This window comes from Rhipicephalus sanguineus, chromosome 5 (assembly GCF_013339695.2).
Source record: "Rhipicephalus sanguineus isolate Rsan-2018 chromosome 5, BIME_Rsan_1.4, whole genome shotgun sequence".
In the NCBI taxonomy this organism is placed as follows: Eukaryota; Metazoa; Arthropoda; class Arachnida; order Ixodida; family Ixodidae; genus Rhipicephalus; species Rhipicephalus sanguineus.
Genome location: NC_051180.1, coordinates 54,818,889 through 54,846,268, shown reverse-complemented (window position 1 = coordinate 54,846,268; position 27,380 = coordinate 54,818,889). Strand labels below are relative to the sequence as shown.

At 47.3% G+C, this 27,380-nt stretch overlaps 1 protein-coding gene across 1 annotated transcript; it reads right to left on the bottom strand.

The window, feature by feature from the left end:
- Positions 1 to 887: 887 nt before the first annotated feature.
- LOC119394664 (peptidase M20 domain-containing protein 2) lies at positions 888 to 24,678 on the bottom strand. Its single transcript, XM_037661979.1, has 6 exons — positions 24,486 to 24,678; positions 24,272 to 24,405; positions 10,300 to 10,482; positions 9,415 to 9,556; positions 1,261 to 1,515; positions 888 to 916 (listed from the first exon to the last, which is right to left on the bottom strand). The coding sequence occupies exons 1-6, from the start codon at positions 24,676 to 24,678 to the stop codon at positions 888 to 890; spliced, it is 936 nt and encodes a 311-aa protein (XP_037517907.1).
- Between the last annotated feature and the right edge of the window lie 2,702 nt (positions 24,679 to 27,380).

Sequence of the window (27,380 nt, the reverse complement as noted above, 5' to 3'; positions counted from 1 at the left end):
ATGTGCAACTACGATCACCCTCTAACCAGTGTAAACATACGCACGGAAAACAGAGGATTGGAATACGCGTACACTGTGTACAAGCACTTAACGCTGAACTAATACACGGAGAGCAAAAGGAAAAAAAAATAAAACGGGTACTAATAAACGGGTGCTCGCGCGCTTGCACATGCACGTATCAGCGTAGTAACTTGGGGTAATCAATAAAAGCACCACAAATATGTACAACGTTGTATACAAGCACATACACCCCGAAAGCAGGTAACGCACACTTGCCTCGTCAGGTGGTGTTCTTGCGGTTAACGCAACGTCAGCCCATCACTCGATATGACTGTTTGTGTATGTATAGACTTGGACTTGCGTTGCGTTCGCCTTCTTCATGGGGAATTGCTGGAACTACAACCGAACTTCAGCGGTTGAGCGCAATAGCCACCCGCATAGGAAGCCCGCATAGCCCCCATAGCCATCATCTCCAACTACAAAACAAGGAAGCGCCGTCATTACCGGAATTTACTGCAGTGTACGGAGTTCGCTTTACCCAGCAGTACGCGTGGATCAGACATATCGTTCCATCAATGACCAACTGCGTGCGCACGGAAGACTGCCGCCCTCAAGAACATGCAGCCGTTTCACGGCACAATGCCGTTCTTTTAGCTGTCCTTAGGTAAATTGCATTGCGAGCAAGTACCAGTCGACAAGCTCAAGTGTTAACTTCACAGTGAAGGTTTCGTATGCGTGAGCTTGCCTCTCTCTAGCTCTTTATGGTGAAAACATTTCACATCTTTTTGCTTAGGATGTGGTGGTTTTATGACAACAGGTTTCCTCTTGTTAGCTGCTCTTTTTCTCTTTGCGTAAGACCTATTGCTTTTGTATGATTTACTGCTTCCTTATGATCCGTTGTTTCCGAGATCAATATCTGCAGCAGCAGGAAGAAATATGTTACGTTAAAGCAGTGTAGGGAGGAAACTATTTATTTAAATTTTTTTTACATCTATAGCAAGCACCTGTCGAGATATAAACCATTCCATCATAAAGGAAGGCACGTCGTCCTTTTCAGTGCACGCTGTCGTCTCTACGCTATTCGAACGCCACATTGCAGTATCCTGCCTTCAGGGCAGCAAGCATGACCTTTGGTAGACAGCGCTTTGTCAAACGTCTTCGTAACTGTGTTAGGTTTTGCACGTTTTGCACTTTACGATTAACGCTCACGAAGTAGTTAACTTTCCTAATCTATACCGAAGAGGTCAACAGCGCACTTACCAGAGACGCCAGTTCGCTGTGCGTGTTCCAGGAAGAGCTGGCCGAGAACCTCGTTGGCCATCATATCTACGTAGGGGCGCTGGTAGTCGAATGACACCATGCAGCCCGTGGAGTGACACGGCCCCATGCAAGCCGAGCGTAGCCGCTTCTGCAGTTCCAGCAAGTCGGGACCGCTCGGTGTGCTGGCGAACAGCTCGAGCCGGCAGCGCTCCGGCACGCGTAGTGGCGACTGATTCTCTGTCGGCCGCAGAATGCCTGCGCACGCGGTTTCGTCTAAGGAGAGCCGTACAAAGCTGAGAATCGTACGGGAGCGGGTAGGAGAGTGTGATGTTGTTAGTGGGCTCAGGCTTCTTGCACACAAAGAAGGTCTCACAGAAACGTCGAGGCTTTAATGTGGACGCGGGACGGAACTGACGAGCACGTTGAACAAGCACATACACATAACACACACTATTCGGTCTATACGTTTAGTGAGTAGCGTCTATCGGCGCGGCGACGGCACACTCACACACTCACGGCACGTCGACCGCGCGGCGATGCTGTCACCGACGGTCCAGGAGTGCGTCGGAACGAAGGCCCGGCGCCGGTTGGTCTGGAACGTCGCCCAGCACGGTAGTGGCGCAGGATAGGGCTTGACCGCACCGGAACCCGTTGACGCCCGTGGTACACAAGACCCAGGCACAAGTCTTCAGTGGCCGCACTCTTGGTCGGGAACGCGGGTCCCGCCCATGCAGCTCAGGCTAGCACTCAGCCGACCTCCCTCGCGCGCGACAAGCTCCTCGTCCTCTTCTTCTCGCGATCAGACGGCACATACGCGCAATCGGCCGCGAACTTAAATATTCTAAATTCCTATCACAGAGAGCCTGACTGCCACGTGCGCTTGCTGTAGTAGCCGCGCGTTTCCGGTACCGAGTGTCTGTAGAAGGTTATCAAGAGAAGTGCTCAGGAGCACACTCGGATGCTCTAAAACAGCTAGCTTTGCTTTCATCATCATCACCACAATCATAATAATAACCATCATCATCCTGACTACGCCGTCTGCGGAACAAAGGCCTCTCCAACGTTTCGCCAGTTACCGGTCCTGTGCTTGCTGCGACCACGTTGTCCCCGCTACTTCTTAATCTCGTCCGCACACGTAACTGCCTGCCTCCCTCTCGCGCACACGCCTTCTCTTGGAATCCAGTCTGCTACTCTTAATGTCCAGCGGTTGGTTGGTTGGTTGGTTCCTTAAGGGAATAGCTCCAGCGGTTATCTTACTTGCCCTGCCCTGCCCATGCCCATTTCTTCGTCTTCCGTCGTAACGTGGTATCAGCCTCCAGCAAGCCAATAGATGGGCCGGGAAATAGAGAGAGAGAGAAGCACTTTTATTTGACCAATGTATTTATGCACGCAGGTCCCAATAAAGTCACTGGAACGGGAAAAGTACCGCGACCATCCTGCGCGCCGCCATATTTGGTCCAGCGCAGCCGAAGCGGCGGCGGTGCGGTGCTGATTTCACGTGGAGTAACGCATGTTTTACGCATTGCGTGCGCTTTTGCAGCCCCGAATGAAGCATACCGTTGTTCTCTGACTGATTAGGAAAGAAATAGCGGCAGTTTTCACTTGCCTACATGCGCACACACGCGTATACCAACGCGATAAAGAAATGCGAACTGCGCGGCGTTTACGCGCTCGGCTGTCTGCATTTATTAAATGCGAAGCATTTCTTAGCGAATTTCTGCGACTTTGTATCTATCTATCTATCTATCTATCTATCTATCTATCTATCTATCTATCTATCTATCTATCTATCTATCTATCTATCTAATTCTATCTATCTATCTATCTATCTATCTATCTATCTATCTATCTATCTATCTATCTATCTATCTATCTATCTATCTATCTATCTATCTATCTATCTATCTATCTATCTATCTATCTATCTATCTATCTATCTATCTATCTATCTATCTAGCTATCTATCTATCTATCTATCTATCTATCTATCTATCTACTATCTATCTATCTATCTATCTATCTATCTATCTATCTATCTATTCTATCTATCTATCTATCTATCTATCTATCTATCTATCTATCTATCTAGCTATCTATCTATCTATCTATCTATCTATCTATCTATCTATCTATCTATCTACTATCTATCTATCTATCTATCTATCTATCTATCTATCTATCTATCTATCTATCTATCTACTATCTATCTATCTATCTATCTATCTATCTATCTATCTAGCCGCCCCGACTTTGTGCTGTCCTGGCTGCTTCGTTAATGGGATTACACCAAATTTGTTATGGCATAACATGACTGTATGATGAATATAATTACAGGTGATAACATGAAAATAATGACATGCATGCCATGTACGGCATGAGTTACATGCCGTGCTCATGGTGCACTCGCGGCACAACAAAATTGGTATGGCGTACGTGACAAGAGTGTATGACGAACATAAGTGACTGGTTATAACGGGCAAATCATGAGAGACATGCCATGTAAAACATGATTTACATGACATAGTCTCGGGGCGCTCGCAGTCGTTTAATGAAATGCATATATACCAAATTTTTTATGACGAGCTATTTCTCTATGACGAACGTTAGTGATAGGCGGTAACATGAAAATCATGACTTCCATTTCATGTACGGCATGACTTACTTGCCACGCTCATGCTGCGATGGCGGGCGGTTCGCTAGCTTGAAATGCACCCAAATTGGTATAGCGTGAGGTGACTGTATGACGAACACGAATGACAAGTGGTAACGTGAAAATCATGACTTGTGTGTCTGTATGGCACAGGGGCGTAGCCAAGGGGGGGGGGGAGTTGGGGGGGTTCAAACCCCCCCGAAATTTTTCAGTTTTGCTTGCGTATATAGGCATGCACACATACAAACGCATGGACGAACATACATAAAGCATGGTTGAACCCCCCCCCCCCCCCCCCGAAAAAAATTTCCGGCTACGCCCCTGGTATGGCATGACTTGGATGGCACGCTCTTGGTATGCTCGCGGCCATTTCGTCAGCTTGATATATACCAAGATTGGTATTGCGCGCCCTGACTGTATGACGAATATGTATGACAGGTGGTAGCATGAAAATAATAACATGCACGACATTTACGGCACGATTTGCATTACACTGTCTTGGCGAGCTTCCAGCCGTTTTGTTAACTGGATGTATAGCAAATTTGGTATGGCATGACATGGGTGCGTGGCGAACATAAATTAGAGGTCATGCGTTGTATATACCAGAATATACGTACGTTTCATTCGCGTTGTGATTCAACATGCATGCATGTCAAACATGCATTCTATAGTGAACTAGATCTTACATGACATGCGTACCGTTATTTTAATGTTACCGCACGGTATTTATGTTTGTCATACAGGCACGTCACGCAATACCGATTTTGGTGCATATCAAACAAGCGAACCGGCCGCGAGAGCATCATGAGCATGGCATGTAAATCATGCCTTACATGACATGCATACCATTATTTTCATGTTACCGCAGGGTATTTATGTTCGTCATACAGTCACGTCACGCAATACCGATTTTGGTGCATATCAAGCAAGCGAACCAGCCGCGAGGGCATCAGCCATTATTTTCATGCTACCACTTGTTATTTGTGTTTGTCATACGTCAGGCAGTACCAATCTGTGGGAGTCAGTTTTCATGGCGCGCTGATCATTATATGTGAGCCCAAAGGCGTCAGTTTTACGCCAAACATAATAAAGAGCCGCCCGGCAATGTTATTGTGCATGAACCTCCTGCGACAACCACGCGAAACAAGCTGGACTAGTGCAGGGTATACGCGCAAACATTTCCCGAAACAACATTCGCGAATTCTCAATGAAGCGCTTACCTCACAAGGGCGGGTATCAGTCGTGGGAACAAATTTTTCCCGCCTTATTCTGTCCAGCCACACAGCCCGTCGCTTGGCATCCTTTTTCCCGCTGAGAATGGCAAAGAGGGCCTTGCCCGTTTCCCGCCGGTTGCTGCACCCAAAAGCGCAGCACCCGGGCATTCTTCGATGCCTCGATAGGCTTTCGATGAAGTCTCAAAACGACAGTGATGTCGTAATGTTCCTGCACGCTTTCCTGAGCCTATAAAAGCAATCGCCCTCCAATGTGCCGTGCGTCTGCGGCCGGGAGACACTAGCGAGGCGAGCGAGCTGGACCATTTATGTGGCGAAGCCGCCGAAAGGGCGCGGCGGCGAAGAGAAAAGGAACGCGGTACTTTTCCCGTTCCAGTGACTTTAGGTCCCAAGTCACCCGCGCCACCACGTGCACCGCATTATATCTTTGCTGCTCCCATAATAGAACTCAAGAACGCGCCAGGCATTTTGCGCAGATATCCTGGTACATGGGTGTGGGTGCATGGAGCATTGGAAGGGGTCCAATGCTATTCCAATGCTCGATGCACCCACACCCATGTACCGGGATATCTGCGCAAGATGCCTGGCGCGTTCTTAAGTTCTCTTATGGGAGCAGCAAGTCGTCTCCAGTATTTCTAACGTTTTCTCGCAATTATAGATAGCCTCGTACTGAATCGTATACGTCGCATACCTTACTTATTTCCACCACGCTGTACTGTCAGCACAGTGAATGGTGCTGTCAGCTTTGTACCATTGACTGAACGCCCCAGCTTCTGGAAAGAGTGTACCACTCTCTACGAGCACTCCGAGACATATGCCGGTCCCTTCTGTTGCTATGTAGCAAGCACGTAGGAAGCAAATGAAACTAAAACACAACGACGAGGCCAGGACTGGGCTTTCTAACATGCATGTAACACTAAGTGCACAAGCCTTTTTTTTTGCATATAACTTCCATCAAAACATGGCTGTAGCTGATGGGAATTGAACCAGCGACCTCTTGCTCGAGCCATTTCGGTAGTTGCAGTCTCTCAGGCAAGCTGCTTAGTTCTCGCATTAAGGATGTCTTCAAAGGTATCTTCATGATTTTGGTAAAATTGCTGACGGAGCGCTCGGGTCCGTAAATAAAATATTTGAATCAGCCTCGCCATTTCAATATTATTTGCGTCTCATCGTCACTCTCGCCGTACTTCATTCGCGTATTATTATACGGTATCTGATATCACTGCCTCGTCGTTCGCGAACCCCTTGCGTCTATTTGCAGTTCATAAATATGCACGGAACTTCAAAGTTTGAGTCTTGTCGTCACGAAAGGGTCGCATCAGCTTTTCCTTTGAAAGATAGCGGGACCTTTGATCCTGCCGAGCAACTTAAAACGCACGTGGACGCACCCTTCGTTAATGGCAAAAAGCCGTTGCTTTATCTTTATCGTATACACCGTTCCGAAGAGTACAATGCATACGGGAACTGGTGCTGTCAGTTTCGGGGCTTAAACAGCCGCTAGAATCGTATTGCCGTAGTGGAATACCGACCGAGTACGTTTTATCTAGCGTATGTACTACGTACTGATGTTCAAGTGAATACTGTTTTGTTTTCCGTACACTCCTTAACAATTCACTAGCAACCTCTACAACGGCGAGCGAAAGGAAGCGGCACGCACTGAAGAAAGCTACGCCAGTGCTAGCAATCAGCATTGTTTACTTCAACCACAGAACTTGCCGTGCTATTCTCGCAACATAACTCTGTATGTGCACGTTTCGTGAGTGAATGCGTGTACTGAAAGGTGCCTGTTGAGATTACCTAGCGAAGCCTGATGGCCAGACATCATGGTTACCCCTCGCTTCTCTGTCCCTGTCCAGGGTAGCACAGAATGCACCGTAATAGTGTGCTGATTAAGCAGTCGCGCTATAACCGCCGATGTGCACTGAATAAAACTGGCTTAATTAGGAACATGGTCTGCTTAGTAGTAGACGTCTTGGTCAGCGATTCGGCCACATGGATGAGATAGGAAAACTGACAGGGTCCCTTATGCACACAACTAAGACGACTGGAAGGTGAAAGCCATCCACTTTTTCTTCTCAGTCGATGTATTGACCAAGCTAAGATGCTTGTGATGAAGTCATCATGCGAAGTCACTGTGACGTCACTATAACGTCACCAATTCTGGCGATTTGTGATGCCATGGTGACGTCATATAGTGGCGTCATCACGCGATGATTTTTTTTTTCATCACTCGTATAGACATCGACGCGGGACGCCGGTCAGTTGTCGCGTTTGATGATGCATCTAAGGCTTTCGACTTAATAAGCTGAGCGTTAGGCGACGCGTCTGCTCCTGGCAACGGGTATAGTGAAAGACGACTGATGCTGTTACTGGCATTTCTTCAGTATACGCCGATGGCTTTTTTCAGTTCGAATGCACTGAAAATAGCCATCAATGCACGAAAAAAGCCAGTAGCTCACCTGGTAGAGCTACTACATCGGGAAAGGCTTAGTAGTGGGACAAAATAAAGGTTTTTGGGAACCTGTCTTGCAATTCCAGCTTCGTATTAATCTACCTGATAATAGATGGATGAGACTCATCAAGATTTCGCATTTACGTCCAACGTACATTTAGATGTGACATCTTGATCGTTGTTTGAAACAACAGCATGCAGGTATAAATATGTGTATATGTTTCTTCGATGTTAACAATGTATTCTGTTTCGGCTTCACTTAAAAATCCCGATAAATTAACGAGCTAAAAGCTGCAGTTAAAACAAAACAGATAGGCGCACACACAGTCAGAGGAAGATGTGCAAGCATTATAGACACTCGGTGATTTTGCGCCACTTACAATACTTCAGGGCTGCAGCTTCAGTCACGGGTACGAGTAACCACATTGCTATTCTAAACTAATGGCGCAGAATGCTACAACATTAAAGCCGGATTAGTCCTTGATACCGCTGCACGTTAGAACAATGCGGGCACGATAAGTCCAATGACGCTTTTTCGAGTAACGCTTCTCGCGTGGATTAGGCACACAGCTCGGGCGCGAAAGCGTACCCAATTATTAGAGGAGATGTAATCAAGAAACTGATTAAGTCACTGTCTTTGTCATGGTCCTGCAAATGCAACCAGCGATGCAAATGTACAATTTTTTCGAAGCATGTTTAATACACACTTGTATGCAGTCAGGCTGTTCGCACGTACGTGTACTTGTTGCAAAAATAGTTCTACTGATATTCTAGCATCTGACCTGCATACGTACTTGATTTTTGTCATCTTGTTATCACCTTTCACTCTGTTCTGTGTGTTTTGTGTGGCTATGTGTAACCATGGTTCTTGTGATTAAACACAGTTGCGAGTCAGTTTTTCTTTTTTTTTCCTGCTCTTTCAACTTGTCTGTCGTCTTTCGCGCTGTGCCGTTATGCACCAACGTGCCCTACTTTCTATTCCGTCGTGATAAAGGGCTTTATAAGATTAATGAATAATGATGAATCGGATAACGTGTTTAGATGTGTCGTTATGCCGCTGTAAAAGAGCGCCAGACGTACAGCCGCCCAAATCTTTAACTATCGTGCGCGAGCGCCGACTTTTTTGTGCGCCAGCGCCGTACGGCGGAGCCAAGTGGCGAATAGGGCGAGAGTAAGCGTCCCTCTTACTAGAAAAAAAAAGCGTTTGCGTCGCCAGATAACAAATGAACGATTCACATATGTCAGCTTATCTCGTGAGCGCGGGCGTGTGACGTCTGCGGATTTTATTTTCTCGGTCGCTTGCTGATCTTCGGAATATAAGATACGAGCAAGACGAGCTGCCTGTTCGTCTGAAGTGAGTTAGTGCAGCGTGACATTCTCACGAAGGAACAGCCAAGCAGACGATGGGCCCAGCTGAGCGCGCTTCGTAGGCATGCGCTTACTCTCGCCCTGTTTGCAACTTGGCTCCGTCGTACGGCGCTGACGCACAAAAAACTCGGCCCTCGCGCACGATAGTTAAAGATTTGGCCGGCTGTACGTGTGCATGTACTTACACAATGCTTCGCATGCTTTGTTATGTGTCGTTATGGGATTCTGTGGGGCATTGTGGATGAGATGGGGAAGAAATCCCAAAGTTTATTGAAAGAGCGCCTTTCTAAATTGCAGTGCGAAAGATACAAGTAGTGCGGTCCATTATCTTTATGCCAGCCAGCGGGTGACAGCGACCTACGTGACTGCTCTGGCTGAGTGGCTGCTTCAATGAACTCGAAGAGAACGCGGCTCGCGGAGTCCGTAAGTGAAGGCGACGGCTATTTACGCACCGGAGACGTGCCACTGCGGCGGTAGATCTCTGCGCAGGAGAGTCACATTGCGGTAGGCGGCCACCGCAGCGTCTTGCGCGTTGATGCCCTGCCAGGGACACAGTACCGAGGAGCTCTCGCGGCCGTGATAGGTTACGCGGGTCTGCGGATAGCCATTGAAACCGAGTGCTTACATTTTCTGTGTGCATGACACGTTGAGATAACGCTACAGCGCCATGTACAACGTTTAAATCTAATGCCAGAACACTGTTCGATATTTTGTGTGTTATTTACTACATAAAACATGCCAGCCATAAGCAGTGAGACGACACACGTTGATGTAACACTACAGCGCCCTGTGCAACGTTTAGCCCCAATACCAGAATACTGTTTGACATTACTTGTGTTATGTGCTACAGAAAACATGCCAGCCATAAGCAGCGGTTACTACAGGCAATGCCCAAATACCGGCCGCAGCAACACATTCCCTTTGAGTAGCAGAAACAGATCGCAAAGGCTATGCCTTCGTACGGTGCATGCGCTGGAAAATGTGGCGGAGGCAGAGCATGTAATGCCCGCCATGTTTTAGACCTCTCTTATTGACAAACAAAATATATGTCCCTCTGTAGTGAGCAATTTCACAGAAGGTCTCGAAATCGACTAGTTTTTTTTTTTTTTTTATCGCTACCCAGAAGATAATTCTGTCGAAATGACGGGTGCAGCATGAGTCAAAGCCATTTCTTGTGACATTGTTAAGCCCACATATTTACGAATACATCTCTTGTTTTATTGCTTCGACTTCTGTCTTTGCTTGGGCTTCTATCTTTCCGGGGCAGTCACAAGCTCACAATATATCGCAGTGAGCTGGAACGGGTTCAGGGGAAATATATGGGCGCCAATACTTACGAAAGTAGCGAAGGGTGTTCCGTAGTACAGCATTGCAGGACCAAACGCGGGTCGCGTGGCGAGCACAGCGTCGACATTCGCGAATGCGTTCTTGTTCAGAAGCAGAGCCTTTCCCTCGCCGTGGAGTTCGGATGGTGTTCCGAGCACTCGAAGTCGGCCCCGGCAGGGAGTGGCGCCAGAGGACTGCGTTGCGTCAGCCATTATGCTGTTTACCTTGCAGTGCAAGTTAATTATTCCGCGCCGTGTACCTTCATTACTTTAAGGCTAACTAGTACCATGGTTCCTCAATAATTTTTACTGGTCATGGAACTCCCGCGAAAGTTTCATATAGGGACAAAAAGTGGCCACCAGAGGCGCCACCGTAAGCAGAAGGGCATTGATCTGCCGCGTTTGGTAGGGCAGAGCACTGACCTCCATTAAAAAGGCTGGACGGCGCATCCCTGCTCTGCGAGGCGGGCGCTTGTGAAGCCACCGGAAGGTGCCCTTTTTGTCCCGGAAGCCGGCGTCTTCTGTGCGTCTCAGTCGCGCAGTTCAAATATTCTCGGGTGGCAGCTGTTGTTATGATCGTTTTTATTTTTTATTTTTTCAAACTCTGCGATTACGCGTCGTTTAGACGCCGACGAACGCTACACGAAAGATGACAGACGCCGTGCCGACACCATCCGAATACGGCGGAGTGCTGCAACGTACAAAACGCGTAAAAAGTAATGCAACTTTGAGGTACTTACGCGTGAAATGTCTTCCCTGATGACTTTTCCGGTCGATTCGTACAATTTACTGCGCTACAAGCAGGTATTTCTTTCAAAAAAGGAAGAGAAAAGCTCTTTTCCGGGACAAAAACGGCGGCTTCCGGTGGCTTCACGCCGGCGTGCTCGATGCGCCATCCAGCCCCTCCTAGTGGAGATCAGTGGGGCAGAGCCGCGTTCGCGGAAGCGTTTGCCGTCAAATACCCTTCTTCAGATATTAGACAGTTATAGTTTAGCGTCAGCGTGATAGCGGGGGTTAAGGGAATAGCGTTACCGTGCCGCAAACGTTCGTTGCCGACAGCGCGTTTTAGTTTAGCGGGATAACGTTTTCGGGATGGTTTACGTGCCCGGATAGATGGATGGATGCTATGAGCGTCCCCTTTAAAACGGGGCGGTGACATGTCTGCCACCAGGCTCGAAGAAAAAAAAAAAAAAGCTTCCTTGTTTCATGTTGGCCAAATACCTTATCTACATTGATTAAATCTATGTTATTATACCAAAAAATATAAATTCACGGTCCATCTCTCTGCCTCTTAAGGCAGAATGACCTTATTTTTCCCCCATTATTTATTTTTGTTCTTTATCTCTACTTTTCTGCCACCAATACTCTAACCGTCTCTTACTTATTTCTATCGCGGACGTGTTCAGCTTTCCATTGTTGTCCCTAAAACCCAAGGCTTCATGTAGACTCGTGCCCACACGTATACCTGGGTGAATATCGCCACATTCAATCAGTACATGTTCCATCGTTTCCTTAGTTCCCCCGCAGCATGTACATTGTTCTTCTTCGTTACTAAATCTCGCTTTATAACTACGCGTTCTAAGGCAGCCCGACCTTGCTTCAAACAGTAAAGCGCTTCCCCTTGAATTATCATAAAACCTTTCCCTCCTTATTTCGTTTTTTCCTTTTCGGTAGTTACTCAGAGCCGGCTTCTTTTCCATCGCTGTCATCCAATAAGTCCTCTCCGCCTCTCTGACCTTCCGCTTAATGCTCCTTGTTGCCATATCGCCCGCACTGCCAGCCGTATATTTACTGGTGAGCCTCCTAGTTCTTTTTCTCCACTGCGTGTCAACGCTTTTTCTATACAAATACCTGAAAACCTTCTCTGCCCATCTACTCTCCTTCATTTTCCTCAGCCTCTCTTCGAATCTCATTTTGCTCTGCGCTTCCCTCACTTCAAAGCCTGTCCATCCCATATCACCCTTTACCGCCTCATTTGTCGTCTTCCCGTGAGCGCCCAACGCGAGGCGGCCCACCGTCCTTTGATTTACATCCATTCCTGATTGCACCTCTGACTTCATGCACACCACTGAGTTCCCAAATGTAAGCCCCGGAACCATCACACCCTTCCACAGCCCTCGAAGCACCTCGTATCTATTGTATCCCCATAAAGCTCTGTGCTTCATAATTGCAGCATTCCTCTTTCCCTTTGCTACCGATGCTTTCTCTTGTACCTCCATATATCTATCCCCCTCATTTACCCATACTCCGAGGTACTTGTACTCGCTTACCCTCGGTATTTTTTGGCCCTGTATTAAGACCGTATGGTCTCCGTGATCATTGAATATCATCAATCCACATTTTGTTGCACTAAATCCTAGTCCTAGAGCCTCACACTCCCTTCCGCATATATCTGCCAGTCGCTGTATATCCTCTTGACTGTCCGCAAATAAGACAATATCGTCAGCATAAAATAGACCTGGAAGCTTCTGCTCAACCATCGCTCCGACCTGTTTGTGTGACAAATTAAATCCAATGTTGCTACCTTCTAGCGCTTTTTCCATTCTCGCCATGTACAGCATGAATAACAGCGGGGACAAAGGGCATCCCTGTCTCAGCCCCTTGCTAATTTCAACGCTGTCCTTGCTACTTATTCCTTCCCATTCTATACAAACTGTATTTCCTCGGTATATTTCCCTCAAAAGCTGTACGCAGTCGTCACCTATGCCCACTTCCTTCAATATATCCCACAAAATTTCCTGATTAACGTTGTCATACGCCTCGGTGATATCTAGATAAGCTACGTATAAGGGCCTGTTTTCTATTTCAGATATTTCTATACACTGGGTAAGAACAAACAGATTATCGTCTAACCGCCTGTCGATTCGAAATCCATTCTGAAGTTCTCCCAAAATATCATTTTGTTCTACCCACGCTTCTATTTATAATTTTACTGCCTGCATCGCCAACCTGTATAGCACCGATGTAATTGTTAGCGGTCTATACGAGCGAATGTTATCCTTTTCTCCCTTGCCTTTATAGATTAAGTTCATTCTACTTTTTCTCCAACTGTCTGGTATTTCCCTCTCCTGTAAGCACTTTTCTACGGCTTTCAGCAGTGCTTCTTTAGTGTTATGTCCGAGTTCGTTAATGAGGCTGACGGGAACCCCATCTAAGCCCGGAGTAGTGCGCTTAGGAATTTTTCCTTCGGCCTTCTTCCAATTGAAATTCTCTAGTACTACATCTTCTTCGGTTGCACTCCTTTGCGTACTTTTACTCACCGGGGGAATCCCCTGGGGGACCTTTTTAAACGAATCGGCTGTTATCTTTCGGATGTAACCTAGCGCTTCATATCCTTCCAATTTATTTCCTCCTTCATCTACCATATGTTGTTGCATTGTGACAGACTTCCTACCCAGCGCTTTTAGGTGGCTCCAAAAAATCCTAGGCGCGGCCTTCTTCTTTTCGCGAATCTCTGTCATCCAGCGTTCACTTTCACCTTTAATTTTTGCCTCGACTAATTTCTGCACAATGGATTTTTGCTCTAAATATATTTCCCATATTTGGTTGACTTCGTCCTGTGGCCGCTTCTCCTTTTTTGCCTGTCTGTGCTCCCGTGATGCCTGACGTCGCATCTCGATCGCTTCCCGGATTTCTTTGTTCCACCAACTTTTTGGCTTTTTCTTTCCTTTCCAACAAATGGTTTTCTTCTCTATTTCCATTTCTTTCGTGATTACATGTAGCAGCTCACTATACTTCCAGTCTTTGCCTGGTAGTTCGTCTACTTTTTCCTCGACTCTTGCGGCTATATTTGTTATTTGTTTGTCATTTAGATACGAGCTGCCAACTTTGATTCTATGTTCTTATTTTCAGTTTTATATCCCATTTGTAATATTATGCGTTTATGATCACTACCCAAGCTGTTAATGCCTTCTTCGTCTATTCTCATCTCTCTAAGTTTGTCATATGTTCCTTCTGTCATGAGACAGTAATCAATGCTCGATTGCCTGTTTCTGACTTCCCTCGTGATCTGCCCCTCACACTTAGGCCCCACGTTAACTATCTCAAGACTATGTTGCTCGCAGAGATCTAGCAATAACTTGCCATTGGTGTCTGAATATCCGTCAAGGTCATGAATGTGAGCGTTCATGTCCCCTAGAAGGATTATCTCGGCATCATGACCAAATTCTTTAATATCGGTGCTTATGCATTTCACTATCTCCAGATTCTTTTCTCTGCAGTTATTGCCTGTCCACAAGTAAGCTACACCTAGCCACGTTTTCTTTCCACCTACTGTGCCCGAAACCCACATGTGCTCTGAACACGTTTGTTTCACTCTCTCCCATTTTGTTCTGCTATGAATTAGCATTCCAACCCCCCCACCTCTCCTTTCTGATGTGATCCTGTTACATCCTTCCCAAACATAATTTTCAATATGTGGTGGCTCTTCCAAGTCTCTAAGGTGTGTTTCTGTAACCGCATAAACACCTATCTGTTCCTTGTTTACCTGTCCCTCAATCTCTAACCATTTTGCCTTTTTTCTGCCACCCTGCATGTTAATGTAACTAATTGCAACACGCGCCTTCTCCCTTCTTTTACCTTTTCTCTGTTTTTTCGCTATACTACCTGTCAAAGAGTCCCCCTGGTTGTTTTCCTCATTACAAGCTACCATGGGCACCGAAGGGCCCGCGTGCCCCCCAAAAAAGCTACTGCGCGTCCTGCAAGACGCCAACCCACCTCATGGCCAAGCCTCCTATCGAAGTGTATTCCGTCTCTTCGAAAACCACCCCACCTGTGCACCTCTCTGTTTATTTCCACTACCTCAATGCCTTTCTCTCTACTCATCTGCCATATCTCTCTGTTTGCGTCGACAACCGCTCTTTGCAGGTTGCCGTCACGCACCGGTACCTCCGGTATTGTGCATACCACTATCTGCACCTGAGGGGAAATGGCGCGCATGTCATCGACCCCTTTCGCCAATGTGGTCCCTAGTTCGGCTGATTCGTTACTCAAGACGTCGTTTAGACCTCCCGCGATTATCACGAGGTTACGTCCATTAGACTTAGCTGCGAGTTTTGCGTTAGCTTGTCTCATCACTGATCCCAGCCTATGGCCCGGGAACTTTCCTATTAAAACTCGTTTGTCGCCTCTCACCCTTTCCTTGACTGCTTCTGCGCATGTAGCTAAATTCGAGTCCCCGGCGATTATCACGTGATCCGACTTTTCTGGTGGACTCTCCCGCACCTGGCCACTGCACCTGTTACTAGCGCGTGCTACTGCTGTTGTTTTGTCCCCTCCCGTTCCCAAGACTACTTCGCGGAAGGTGGGTCCTGTGTCCCTTGCACCTGTCTTTTCCAAACCTGTTTCCCCCTTCGCGCCTACCACTGTGGGGGTCGATGCCCCATTTTTCCCGCTGTCGCCTGCTTCCCTGTTCCCCGTGGCTACATTTGCTGGCATGGCTACCTTTGCTGGCATGGCTACCTTTGCCAATCCCTCCTCGGCTGACTTAAGCCTTTCCGCCATAGCCATCGTTTTTTCCCGCTCTGTCGCTACCGCTTTCTCCAGCTCGGAGATTCTCGCCTTGAGCTCATTCTGGGCGGCCATCATTATTTCCATCTTCGCCTCTAACTCGCATTGCTTACACTTGGCGTCAGCTCTCTCTGTCGTCTCATCCTCACAAACCTCTATTTTCCGCCCCATTCCGCATCCTGAACACTTTACGGTCTTTTTGACCATGGCTATAGAGCATTCACGCGGCAGATTAGATACACTTAAAGCCAAATGATATCACAAAACTCCGCAAGTATGTTACACTTCAAAGCACCTGTGCACCTTTCGCTGGGACGGTGGCGCCACCTGGAGGAGGGTGAATACGTTAAAAAAGTGAAAAGAAAAAACCGAGAATTCTCGCCTGTATCCCCGCACGCAGCAATATTACTCCTCTTTTTGGTGAAAATAAAAGCAAATAAATATGAACTAAGCACCAAAAGCGAAAATTTTCATGTTGCAGACTTGTTTACACCGATCTTCTAGATAGGCCTAGGGACATTCGAAATGGGAAGCGATCCCAAAAACTACGCTAAGTTATTCGTAATACCGTGTCGTCGAAGCTACCTGAAGGCAAGCGAAGCCATTTCGCACAGTCGTTTGCTACGAAAGAAGTGGATCCGTCCACATCAACGCTAAATTTAGCTCGAAGCGGGCGTCGAAAACCGCCGCCATGTTTACGTACACTACGTTAACCAAGCAAACACGCTAACGCTAAATCTGAAAAATAGCGTGCGTACGGTAAACGCTACGGGTCGCTTACGGTACTGCGCATGCGCACTTCGATCCCGCTTTTCCGTTAAACCCGCTAAACTATAACTGTCTATTAACGCATAGCGTTAGAGAGCTCGTGTCGCAGAAATTCCGCCGTCGGCGTCCACACCGTTGGTTGTGAGCGAAAAATCGACCGTGAGCGAAAAATCGAGAAAGAAGCAAATAAAATAAAGAATAAAAATTTCGGTCCCATTGACGATCGAACCCGGGCCGTTCGCGTGGCAAGGAGATGTCCTACCACAAAGCCACGATGTTACTTGCAGCTGCTTCCGAAAAAAACACTACACAAATGCCATGTAGTGGAAGGAGTCTCCTTAACGTATTTTGTTGGACAGGTGTCGCGACGGAAACGAGCCCATTCGGCGATTTGTAGGCGCATTTGGGAGGCCATCAAACTATGTCGAAAAAGGCCGGGATAGTGCAGCCATCGCCGCTAAAAACACACACGAACTTTCAAGCAGCTCTAAATATGGACAACTATGTCCATCTAGCGGAAAACATACCAACAAGCAAACAGCAAACGATAGATAATGTGCTGCCATCTGTGAGGCATTGTGAGATTCTTCATGGCCTCCGAGATGGCGAGCGCGCGGCGTGTATCTTGGATGCCATGCGACTCTTGCTTTAGATCAAAAACCTGTACGATTCGCGCGCGCGCGCGCGTGTGTGCAACAATACACATTAATAAGTATGCACTTAGTGGTTGAAGTGCGCACTAGGGGCCGGATTTCGCTATTGCGTTCAACTCTTAAAGGCGAAGCTTAAGGGTCCCCCAATTTTTTTTTCCTTCTCCGTGTTCTCGCTCACAAATCATATCAGTGATTAGTATTCTCAATATGGTACATGATACGTGTTGTCAAATTGCCCAGGTCATTGATTGCTGGCTTTTTGACTGATGGCGACTGTCAAGTGACGCGTGTGTTCGTGACGTTCCTACATTTCTCGATTCCTACACCGAACACTGTGACTGGTTCTAGGTGACTGAAAGGTTAACATATTTTGTGCTAGAGGTTGCGGAGTAGCCGTGCTCTGGCTGCACGTAACGCTCGTTTTCGGACTAATTGTCACTTTTAGGGGCGAAGCTCCTTAAGGCGGCACCCGTTCGTCCCTCGTAGTCGTAGTAGTAGTGCGTAACAAGTCTTACGCTTTGACCTCCAAGGTGGTGCCGGTGGGAGATTTTTCCTGTGCGTTGTTGAACAATAAAAAATTCGCAGCGTGCGCGTTAACTAAAAGCCGAATTCTTCTGTCTCTCATTCCCCATTAGCAGCCATTGGCATGTTCCAGTAGGAAACGTTAGTAGAAGTAGAAGTGTAAGTGTTAGCTAAAAGCCGACTTCTTCTGTCTCTCATTCCCATTAGCAGCCATTGTTTACCTCCAAGGTAGTGCCTGGTGAGATTTCTCCTGTGCGTGATTAAACAATAAAAATTTTGTTCAAAACGCCGTTGATTGATGAAATAAACCTACGAAAGACGCCAGATGTTTTGTAAAAGCAAAACGAAAGAACGCCAGATGTTTCTAAAGCAAAGCGAAAAGACGCCAGCTGCTTAACGAAAGACGCCACATGTTTTCTAAAGCAATGGTTTTCTAAACAATGAAAATTCACAGCGTACATGTAAAATTAAAGTGAGCTGCAAGTCGTCATAACTCATCGAACCTTTAGTATAAACGCGCCCGATCTCACCCCAGAGAACACAATAACAACCTCAGGACATCCTCAGTATGCCACCTTGAGGACATTATGATATCCTCAGGACGTCCTGTTAAGGTACTAGAATGGCACTAATCCAGTCCTGTTGTCCGTACTCATAACAACCTCAGGACGTCCTCAAAACAACACTTCAGGACTTTTTTAGTATGTTTTCAGAACAACCATTGTGCAGCCGGTTCGGTACCGTAGGCTGTGATATTTTATATTACTACATATGATTTATTCTTTTCAAGGTATTTACATACATTAAAGGAAAAACACCTCTTTGAGGTCTTGTGTATGTATACTCAATAAACGGAGAGGTGACAATAAGTGCTTGACTATGACAAAAAATACAAACAAAGCTTGTTGATTGAAATTCATTTATTTAAACAGTAATTAGTCCCGACTGGTTATGAGGACCGCTTTCTCAGGCATCCCAGAGGCAGTGTCTGAAAAAAAAAAGCAATATTAAGGCATTGAACACAAATATGCAAAGATGTTTTACTGTACCGGACTACTCCTGCAAAAAAAAAAATCACAGCATATCCACGGAGTGAATAATGATGAGTGGGCGAAGCTGCGGAGGTTCATCGGTAAACCGTGAATCTTCCGTGAATTCTGCCCGGTACATCATCACCGACGTGAGATCGGGCGCGTTTATACTAAAGGTTCGATGAGTTATGACGACTTGCAGCGCACTTTAATTTTACATGTACGCTGTGAATTTTCATTGTTTAGAAAACCATTGCTTAGAAAACATCTGGCGTCTTTCGTTAAGCAGCTGGCGTCTTTTCGTTTTGCTTTAGAAACATCTGGCGTTCTTTCGTTTTGCTTTTACAAAACATCTGGCGTCTTTTGTTGGTTTATTTCGTCAATCAAGGGCGTTTTGAACAAAATTTTATTGTTTAATCACGCACAGGAGAAATCTCACCAGGCACTACCTTGGAGGTAAAGAATGGCTGCTAATGGGAATGAGAGACAGAAGAAGTCGGGCTTTTAGCTAACGCTGCGAATTTTTTATTGTTCAACAACGCACAGGAAAAATCTCCCACCGGCACCACCTTGCAGGTCAAAGCGTAAGACTGGTTACATACTACGCTACGAGGGACGAACGGGTGCCGCTATAAGGAGCTTCGCCCCTAAAAAGACAGTTACGTTAAATAAAGGCAGTTACGATTTTAATGAGAGGATTAATACATGCAAAAGGAACCAGATGCTGTCCCGTGTGGAACAATGCTACATTTCATGACAGTCTCATGTGATGTCACCGCAGCATGCGACGACTGCGACTCAATGGCCCATGCTTGTAAACTTCCTCGAAAGTCTGGCACAATGTCCTCGTCACCACGTGTATCATGCACAGTGCGCTCATTAGTGTTAGAGGCTCCGCTCTGACAGCCCACCAGTGCACTCGACACGGGCATCGAGTTCACTTGCCCGAGGTCGGGCCATGTGTCAGACGCAGACCTCGATTCCCCGTTATTCACGTTGGGACTCTCCGAAGCATAATTCACCGCGATTTGTTCGACTGGTGCCGATACATTCATTGGAGCACCAGTCAGAGCGTTGAGTAACGTGAAGCACCCATCAACACGGCGATTGACCTCCCGTCGACGTCTACGATTTGCACTTTCAGACATCTTACTTTTGTTAACTGTACACTAAACTGTACTGTATACACACAAACAACAAAGATGCGGTTTGCATTGCACTAACCTTCATTGCAAGATCCCATCTTGACAGTCACTTGACTTGGAATGGCTTGGCTGGATTGGCTACTTGACTATCCAGAACGGCAACGCATGGTCAATGGTTGCCAGCGGCTAGTTTGATTACGCGCTTCAGCGGCGGATATTCACTAATATATGGCTGCCACGTTTAGGAACACACTATTTTAAATGAACATTTCGCAATATCAGCTTCGATACCCAAGATTATTAATTACTTGTTTCAGAAAGCGAAACGCGTAATTTGAAGCTTTTCAACCAAAAGAGAAGCAACGAGGCGAAAATATGCAATGTCTGTGTGAAACAAACGTGCTGAGAAAATTTTCACATATGATATGCATCTACTTAGTGTGAAAAGGACGCGAGGAATCATATGTAAGCGCTCAGTGCATGCATTGCATTTGTCATCCCCAAAAGGTCCCTGGAAGAACCTTTTCAGGACAACTTGCTAGCGCGCTCTCGATATTGCTTTTGTCATCCCCAAAAGGTATCTGGAAGAACCTTTTCAGGACAACTTGTTGTCGTCAGAAAGCACTCGCAAAGACGTTTCCGGGCCAAACCAGCTCGTGTCGCACTCAATACGTACCAAGGACATCGAGAAATGTGCGAGGACGATTGTACCATTTGAGGACGACCTCGGGACGTCGAGTGTTGTCTGGGACGTCGGTGATGATGTACTCGGCAGAATTCACGGAAGATTCACGGTTTACCGATGAACCTCCGCAGCTTCGCCCACTCATCATCATTCACTCCGTGGATATGCTGTGATTTTTTCTATAGGGCATCACGAAGCTGCAAATAGAAGTTCGCGTGCCAATAAACAAGCTTGTATATCGGGCTAACTTAGCATCAATAGCTTTGAAGCACCTCTTGAGGGATATCGTTAGTGAAACATAGCTTTAAAAATAAAAAGCGCAGATTGAGATACCGCAAAACGGAGAGGGATGCTCGTGTTGTTTTCTTTCTTTCTTTGGTGTCATAATATGCTCTTTTGATTTTGAAGATTAAAAAAAATAATAAGGTGGAACTGCTGTGAGCTGCTTTCGCTAGATATAGGCACTATGTGCGATATTCAAGCGAAATGTTTTGATTTTACGCATGCAGATTGCATAACACTGCCGAGTTCTAATATACGCGGCTTTTTTTTTTTATCCATTCATATATACTGTCGCAATGTCCACGAGTTCTAAGTTGAGGTTCCAGTTAGCCACCCTGTTCCTTCTATGTAAACACCAGCGCATATCGAAATCAGTTATTCAGCTTAAACGCATCAATTATACATAAAACTGCATTAGTCTTTTTTAACCTTTCGTGAAATTTTCTCGATTCAGCGACAGCACGCACCAGCAAAAAGCACTATCAAAGTAAAACAAAATATTGCATTTTGGCCCACGGCATCACTTTTTAGTTTCTGTCATTATCCAGAAAGCAAACGCACACACCCTGAACACCACAATTCACATAAAACTCCAAACACACTCACACACACTACACACAATTCTAGGCACGGCGTCTTCCACCAGTCTTGGTCGATCTCGAGGCAGTGAAACGATGTTTCCATTCACTGTGCACACGTCCGCACGTACAATGTCACTTGCATCGAATTTTTTTTCGCACACGCGAACGTATACTTAAAATCGAACGAAAATACGATGGTCTCTGTCGCGGCATTGCACGTTTCCTGTCGCGTTGTTCTACGTCGGCTGGTAAACAGAACAGGGAGACTTTTTAGACGGTGCCCTTGTATCCTGAGCGACAGCCCGGCCCACAGCAGGTGTTGGGCATCGCTGTCACGACTAGGTGACCGCGAAAAGAAAAAAAAATTGCAGTGGCTTAGCTCGGCTATGCCAGGATATAGCGTTAGCAAAGGTTCAGCTGATTATTCTTAGCCTTCCAGATTGTCTAGGATTATTAGCCTTCTCCTGTTCATTCTTCGTACGCTGAACAGCTAATTGCCAGGCAACTACTTAGGGATCCGATGAGATAAGCTTCTCGGCTCTTCTGCGCCGTTGAGCAGCATTTGGCTCTCCTTCTCCATGGCGTTACCCACCTGCAAACGTCAGTCAGAGGCGCTATCAAGCGGCTCCAGAACAGTGTCAGACGGCGACTGCACGGCGAAGGCGAATAGCTGCGTGCACGCTGGCGCCAATACGTCTGCCAAGAATACGACGTCACTCTGGAAAGCGCAGACCGGCGGTGGCGGAGTCCGCGCGCGCCGGCGCCATTTTGTCTGCCGCGGCTACGACGCCACTCCTCCTCAACCCGCAGATAAACAGCGGCGAGCCGCGCGGGGCGGTGTCAGAGAGTGCGTGAGATGCCAGCTCCGGTGACCCAGCTGTGTGACATCACTGATCCTCGCGCATGCGCAGCACGGCTCAAGACGCTCCACGCGAAATCGGCTCCGGCTAGGCAAGTGTAGCTAACGCTACAAAAAAGGGTGCAACCACCACAAACAGCACCACTCCGCGCCCACACTCCACTAATGGCGGCCAGCAGCAGCCGGCTTCCTCGTCCCCCAATGGATGGATGGATGCTATGAGCGTCCCCTTTATAACGGGGCGGTGACAAGTGTGCCACCAGGCTCGACAAAAAAAAATTTGAAAATCCCTTTACTCTTCTTTTTCTTAGTGTTGGCCTAGTGTCTCTATTTGATGCCTTCTAGCTACGCCAGCGCCGCGGCACGGAAAGTGCGGGCGGTATATGAAGCTCTCCTATTGAGTTACGCGGCAGTTGCATGACCAGTAAAAGTATTGAGGGACCATGCTAGTACTGAGATTTGAGCCCATGGCTGGAGCACGTTAGATACGGTCTATCGTCTCATCGTCACTGTCCCGTGTGTTAAGGTGGTAAGCAGAGAAGTAATTATTTGATACCGCTCCCAAATTTGGCACTGTGGCGTAACACTATCGCTGTGTATCTGCTTACAGAAGCTTGCGAATTTCTATATAAATTTGGCTTGGGTTAGTCCATCTAAAGAAGATGCTAGTTAACGACAGTAAAGCAAGCAGACATAATGATTAAGGTAGCAATTTGGGCTAGATGGTTTGCCATTAATTCACGCAGTTTCGCGACTGAGGCAATATTACTGGATGGGGACAGTTGGAAAACTCGCGCGAGGAGGCGGCCGCAGATCGTCGCCCATTCCAGGTGTCGCTGGCATCGCTTTGCGACCACGTCACGTGACCCTTTCCGCGGCGCGCAGCCGGCGTCGCGCGGAGCAGACGAAGCAGCGACGCGAAACACGTCACGTGAATAGGGCGCAAAACGATCGCAGCGCCCCCACTTTTTGGGAGACAGGGAGCGGCCACGCCGCTTCCGTGGCGATCCCGTGCAGTTTTCCAACTGCCTCCATCCAGTAACGTTGACTGAGGCAAGGACAGAAGGAAGAAACATTGATACACACGAAGCGCTTCGCGTGTCACACAGGCACGTAGGCAAGGGGAGGGGGGGGCGAAATTCGTCCAGCCTTCAATATTCCGGGGCAAATTCTTTTCTTTTTGCCATGGAAAGAATTTCTTTCGAACAATTAGGCCTTGCCCCCTGCCCCCCCCACCCCCCCCCCCGAAAAAAAAAGATCCTGGCTACGTGTCTGGTGTCACATGGTGTCTTCCATCTGTCCGTGTCTCAGTCGCGCAGCTTTGTGCATTCTAGCGATATAGTCATGTTAGATGGCACAATCACATCTCTCGCGAGCTGATAATAAGCCGCTGAAGCCGGAAAGCGCGGTGTAACGATGTCCACTGAAATACGTACCGACTGCAACAACGTACAAAAGTGGGCAAGTTGGTTTATCTTCGTGGTAAAAGCAGCACGAAAAGACGATACCACAACAAGAAGAACGTCACAGGACAAGCGCTGGGCTAACAACTATCGTGTTTATTAAAGATAAGAGAATAAAGACAAGTAGTTTAGCTGCGTGTGCATCATCAACGTTGCAGATGTTCGTTGCATTTTTTTCGAGTAACCTTTGTTTCATTGCACGCATGTCATCTTCAGGCACATGGATCAAATATTACGTGAAAGAAAAACCATGATATTTGCATTTCCGCCCCGTCCATCTATCTTCACGATTGTGAAATCAGCCTATTCGAAAAAAGAAAAAAAAACGTGACAGACATCTGCAACTTTGAGGGTGCGCACGCAGTGGAACTACTTGTATTTATTCTCCTCTCCTTAATAAACACGATAGTTGTTAGTTCAGCGCTTGTCCTGTGTCGTTCTCCTTCTTGTGGTACTGTCTTTTCGTGCCGATTTTACCATGACGTACCGACTGGGCGGCTTCCATCTGGATAGCCAGAGCGGCCGCCATGGATGCGGTGCTGGCCAGATTGTTGCCCCAGGCGTGGCCGAGGCCTCTCACCGCGTCGTACTCGCACACAAGGCATACAGTGGGTCCCGTATCTGCGCATGCGAGCCGGAACGTGGTTGGTAACGGAAGATGTATAATCACTTATAGGAGGCGCTGCGCGAGGCACCCGTACCTTCGTTGAACACCAACTCAGCGCAGAAGGCGGTCGGCAGCAGGTAGCTAGGCATGACGAAGAAGTCCCTGCTTCGCAGCATGTCGCACAGTCGCTGCTGGGCGAACTGTTCTTCGCCCGAGGGCTCGGGACAAGCCCATAAGTCTTCACTTAGTTGTCGTAGCTCTTCGCGTACGTTGTCTGGCAGCGACATGCCGAATTCGTTTTCACTGCAAGCTAAGTGGCTTCCACAGTATCGCCTGACTCGTCCTAGCGCTACGAGAGGTGCGTGATGCTAATGCTAATGGTGACGATGATTGCCAGCACTGACGCAGCGGCAGGGAGGTCGGTGATGCCGTGAAGGAGTCATAAAATTAAACATCTTTGTACTGCAGAATGAGACTTATCTATATTCGCTTTGCTTTCAACGAAGTTGCTATACCATTGTTTTAATTTATTTGTTTTATGATGATTGAGAATGATAATGATGATCGACGGTGATGGCATTCATAATTGGTTCACACCCACCCTGGAGTATTGGCCAAGAAACGAATAAATTTCTAAATAAAGAATGGACACATACGACTTGCATGACTATTAAGAACATTTAAAGGGATAAATATAAATACGAATTTCGAGTCAAAACCTCGCTGATTCTATTAAATTATTTTCAGCAGTCGAGCAGACATCTTAATGAGGAGGCTCCTATATAGGCAGCATATTTGAAGTAGCGAAAATTTGATATGGTCAATTTCTCTTTCTTATCTTTCTACTTTGTAGTTTTGTTTGATTTCTGTTACATTTCAACTTTCTTAGTTGAAATTTTTTGTCTTCTAGTTTAAAGTTTGTCTTATAAAGATACCACATCCTTGGCAAATCCCCAAGCGCAGGAGTGGGTCACTAGATCTGTATATGTCTCTACATTGTGGGGGAGCTATCACCCCCTGTAAAGCCGTTTGCGCCTCATGGCGCACGCGCGTCTCGCGGATAGGCCGCATTTAGGTTAAACGGCCGCCGAGGGAGACGTGGCGCTGTGCTCGCGCAGGTTAGAATTAGCGCGGTGGCACCGGCAGCGCCGCCGCGGGGAGGTTAAGTCGACGTGCAGGAAACAGCAGGGAGGCTCTTTTTGGGGTTTGGTAGCGTGCGTGGATGGACGTCTCCCGCGGTATGTCCGTGGGGGACGATACTGCGGCTCCTTTCCCGCGGGCCCATCGTGGTGAGTCGAATATCTGCGACGCCGCATTCGCGGTGCATTGTATGACTTATGTTGTCTTGGGTGTGTGTTATGTTTTCTAGGTATTCTATTGGCATTGTATAAGGTTATTTAGCGTGTACTAGTTGTGTATTAGATTTGGCAGGCGAGCTCGTCGTATGTAAAAGAGGTTAATAAATGAGCACGTGTTGGTTGCCCGGACGGCGTAAACTGTGTCCGTGTGTTCCCAGAGCGGCGCTCTATTTCTTCAGACCCCCCCAACGTGTACATGTACATCTACCAACGCGCTGAAACATACTTTCGAGTTATTCTCAGTGAGAATGGCTCACACCCACTTAGGAGATTGGCCGGCAGTCGAACGGAATTGGGAGATGACATGTAGTTATAACGAGAAAACAATTGGTTAATGAGGAACATATGTGCATGCTTTTGCTTAAAGGGGTACTGACATAAAATTTCGCGGCCGAGATAGCCTGCTGGATCGATTTCCGTGTACGTGCGTGTACCATCTGCGAAATATCGACAGCGAATAAAGCTTGGAAGGTATTTTATATGAATATTGAAGTTCGCATGCGCGATCCAGCATTATAGGGCGCACCTATTGCATTGACACCCTCGGAGGTGACCCGAGGTGACCCCCCTACTTTCCATACGTAACCGTTGTAGCCGGTACAACTAGTTGTGATGACGTCGTAGCCGCCATTTTTGTTTTGACGCGCTCGCCGCTGCGCTGTTGGTGTCTCAAGGAAATCGTCGCCAACAGACGACGATGAGGAGGACGACGATAACGAGGACGATGAAGGCGACGTCATCGCGCAGCACGTGCGGCAAGCGTGCGAATGCGAGGAGACGACGCGAACAGCGCGGAAGTGCGTCACACTTCTATGTGCTGACGTGATCGAGCGCTGCAGCCGCTAGGTGGTGATAGTTGCACCCGGAGGCTTGTCGTTTTTGAAACCGAAACTGACACTGGTCGGTAATGAGGAGCCTGTAATTAATTATCTGTCGCGCGCTGCAGCAAACGATGTGCCGTGTTATGACTAACAGGCCCCCAGCAACACATTACAGCAAAAAAACGCGAGGCCAAAGTTTTTGTGTCAGTACCCCTTTAACAGTTGGCCTATACACACTTAAGGGAGGAGAGAGATTCGCCAGAAACAGGGGCTAGGTTCATTTAATAAAGTTACAAGCAAAAGAAAACTTCCGACATTAAAGGGACCCTGAAACGGTTTTTTGAAGTTTTGTCAGCGTTTAGGCAAGAGAATCCCCAACTCATTCGCATCAGAAATTAAGCGACGCACCGTGTACTAAGGCCGCTACGGGCAATTATATCTATACCCTCCTCGTCACCACTGCCTTACAACCTCAGCTCACAGACACACTGGCATCGCTGGCGATCGCAGCGATCTCATGAGCCGACTCGACGGTTTGAGCCTCGTCCAGTCACGGCCTCCTATATTGCGCGCCGACAGGTTGCGCGCAATCTCGGAGGCCCAGTGCGCCCGGCAGCAGGCGGTCTGGCAACAAAGACGAAGCTCGCGGAGTGGTTGATATCTGCTCCGACAGGTGCCGCCACACTACCAGCCGATCTTATTTTATTCTCCTGTACGGCGACAACCTGCAGAAGCATGCGGACAAACAAAAGAATTCGAGAACGATCACCGATAAGCGTAAACTCGGGTAATGTGGTTGTGTCTTCAGGG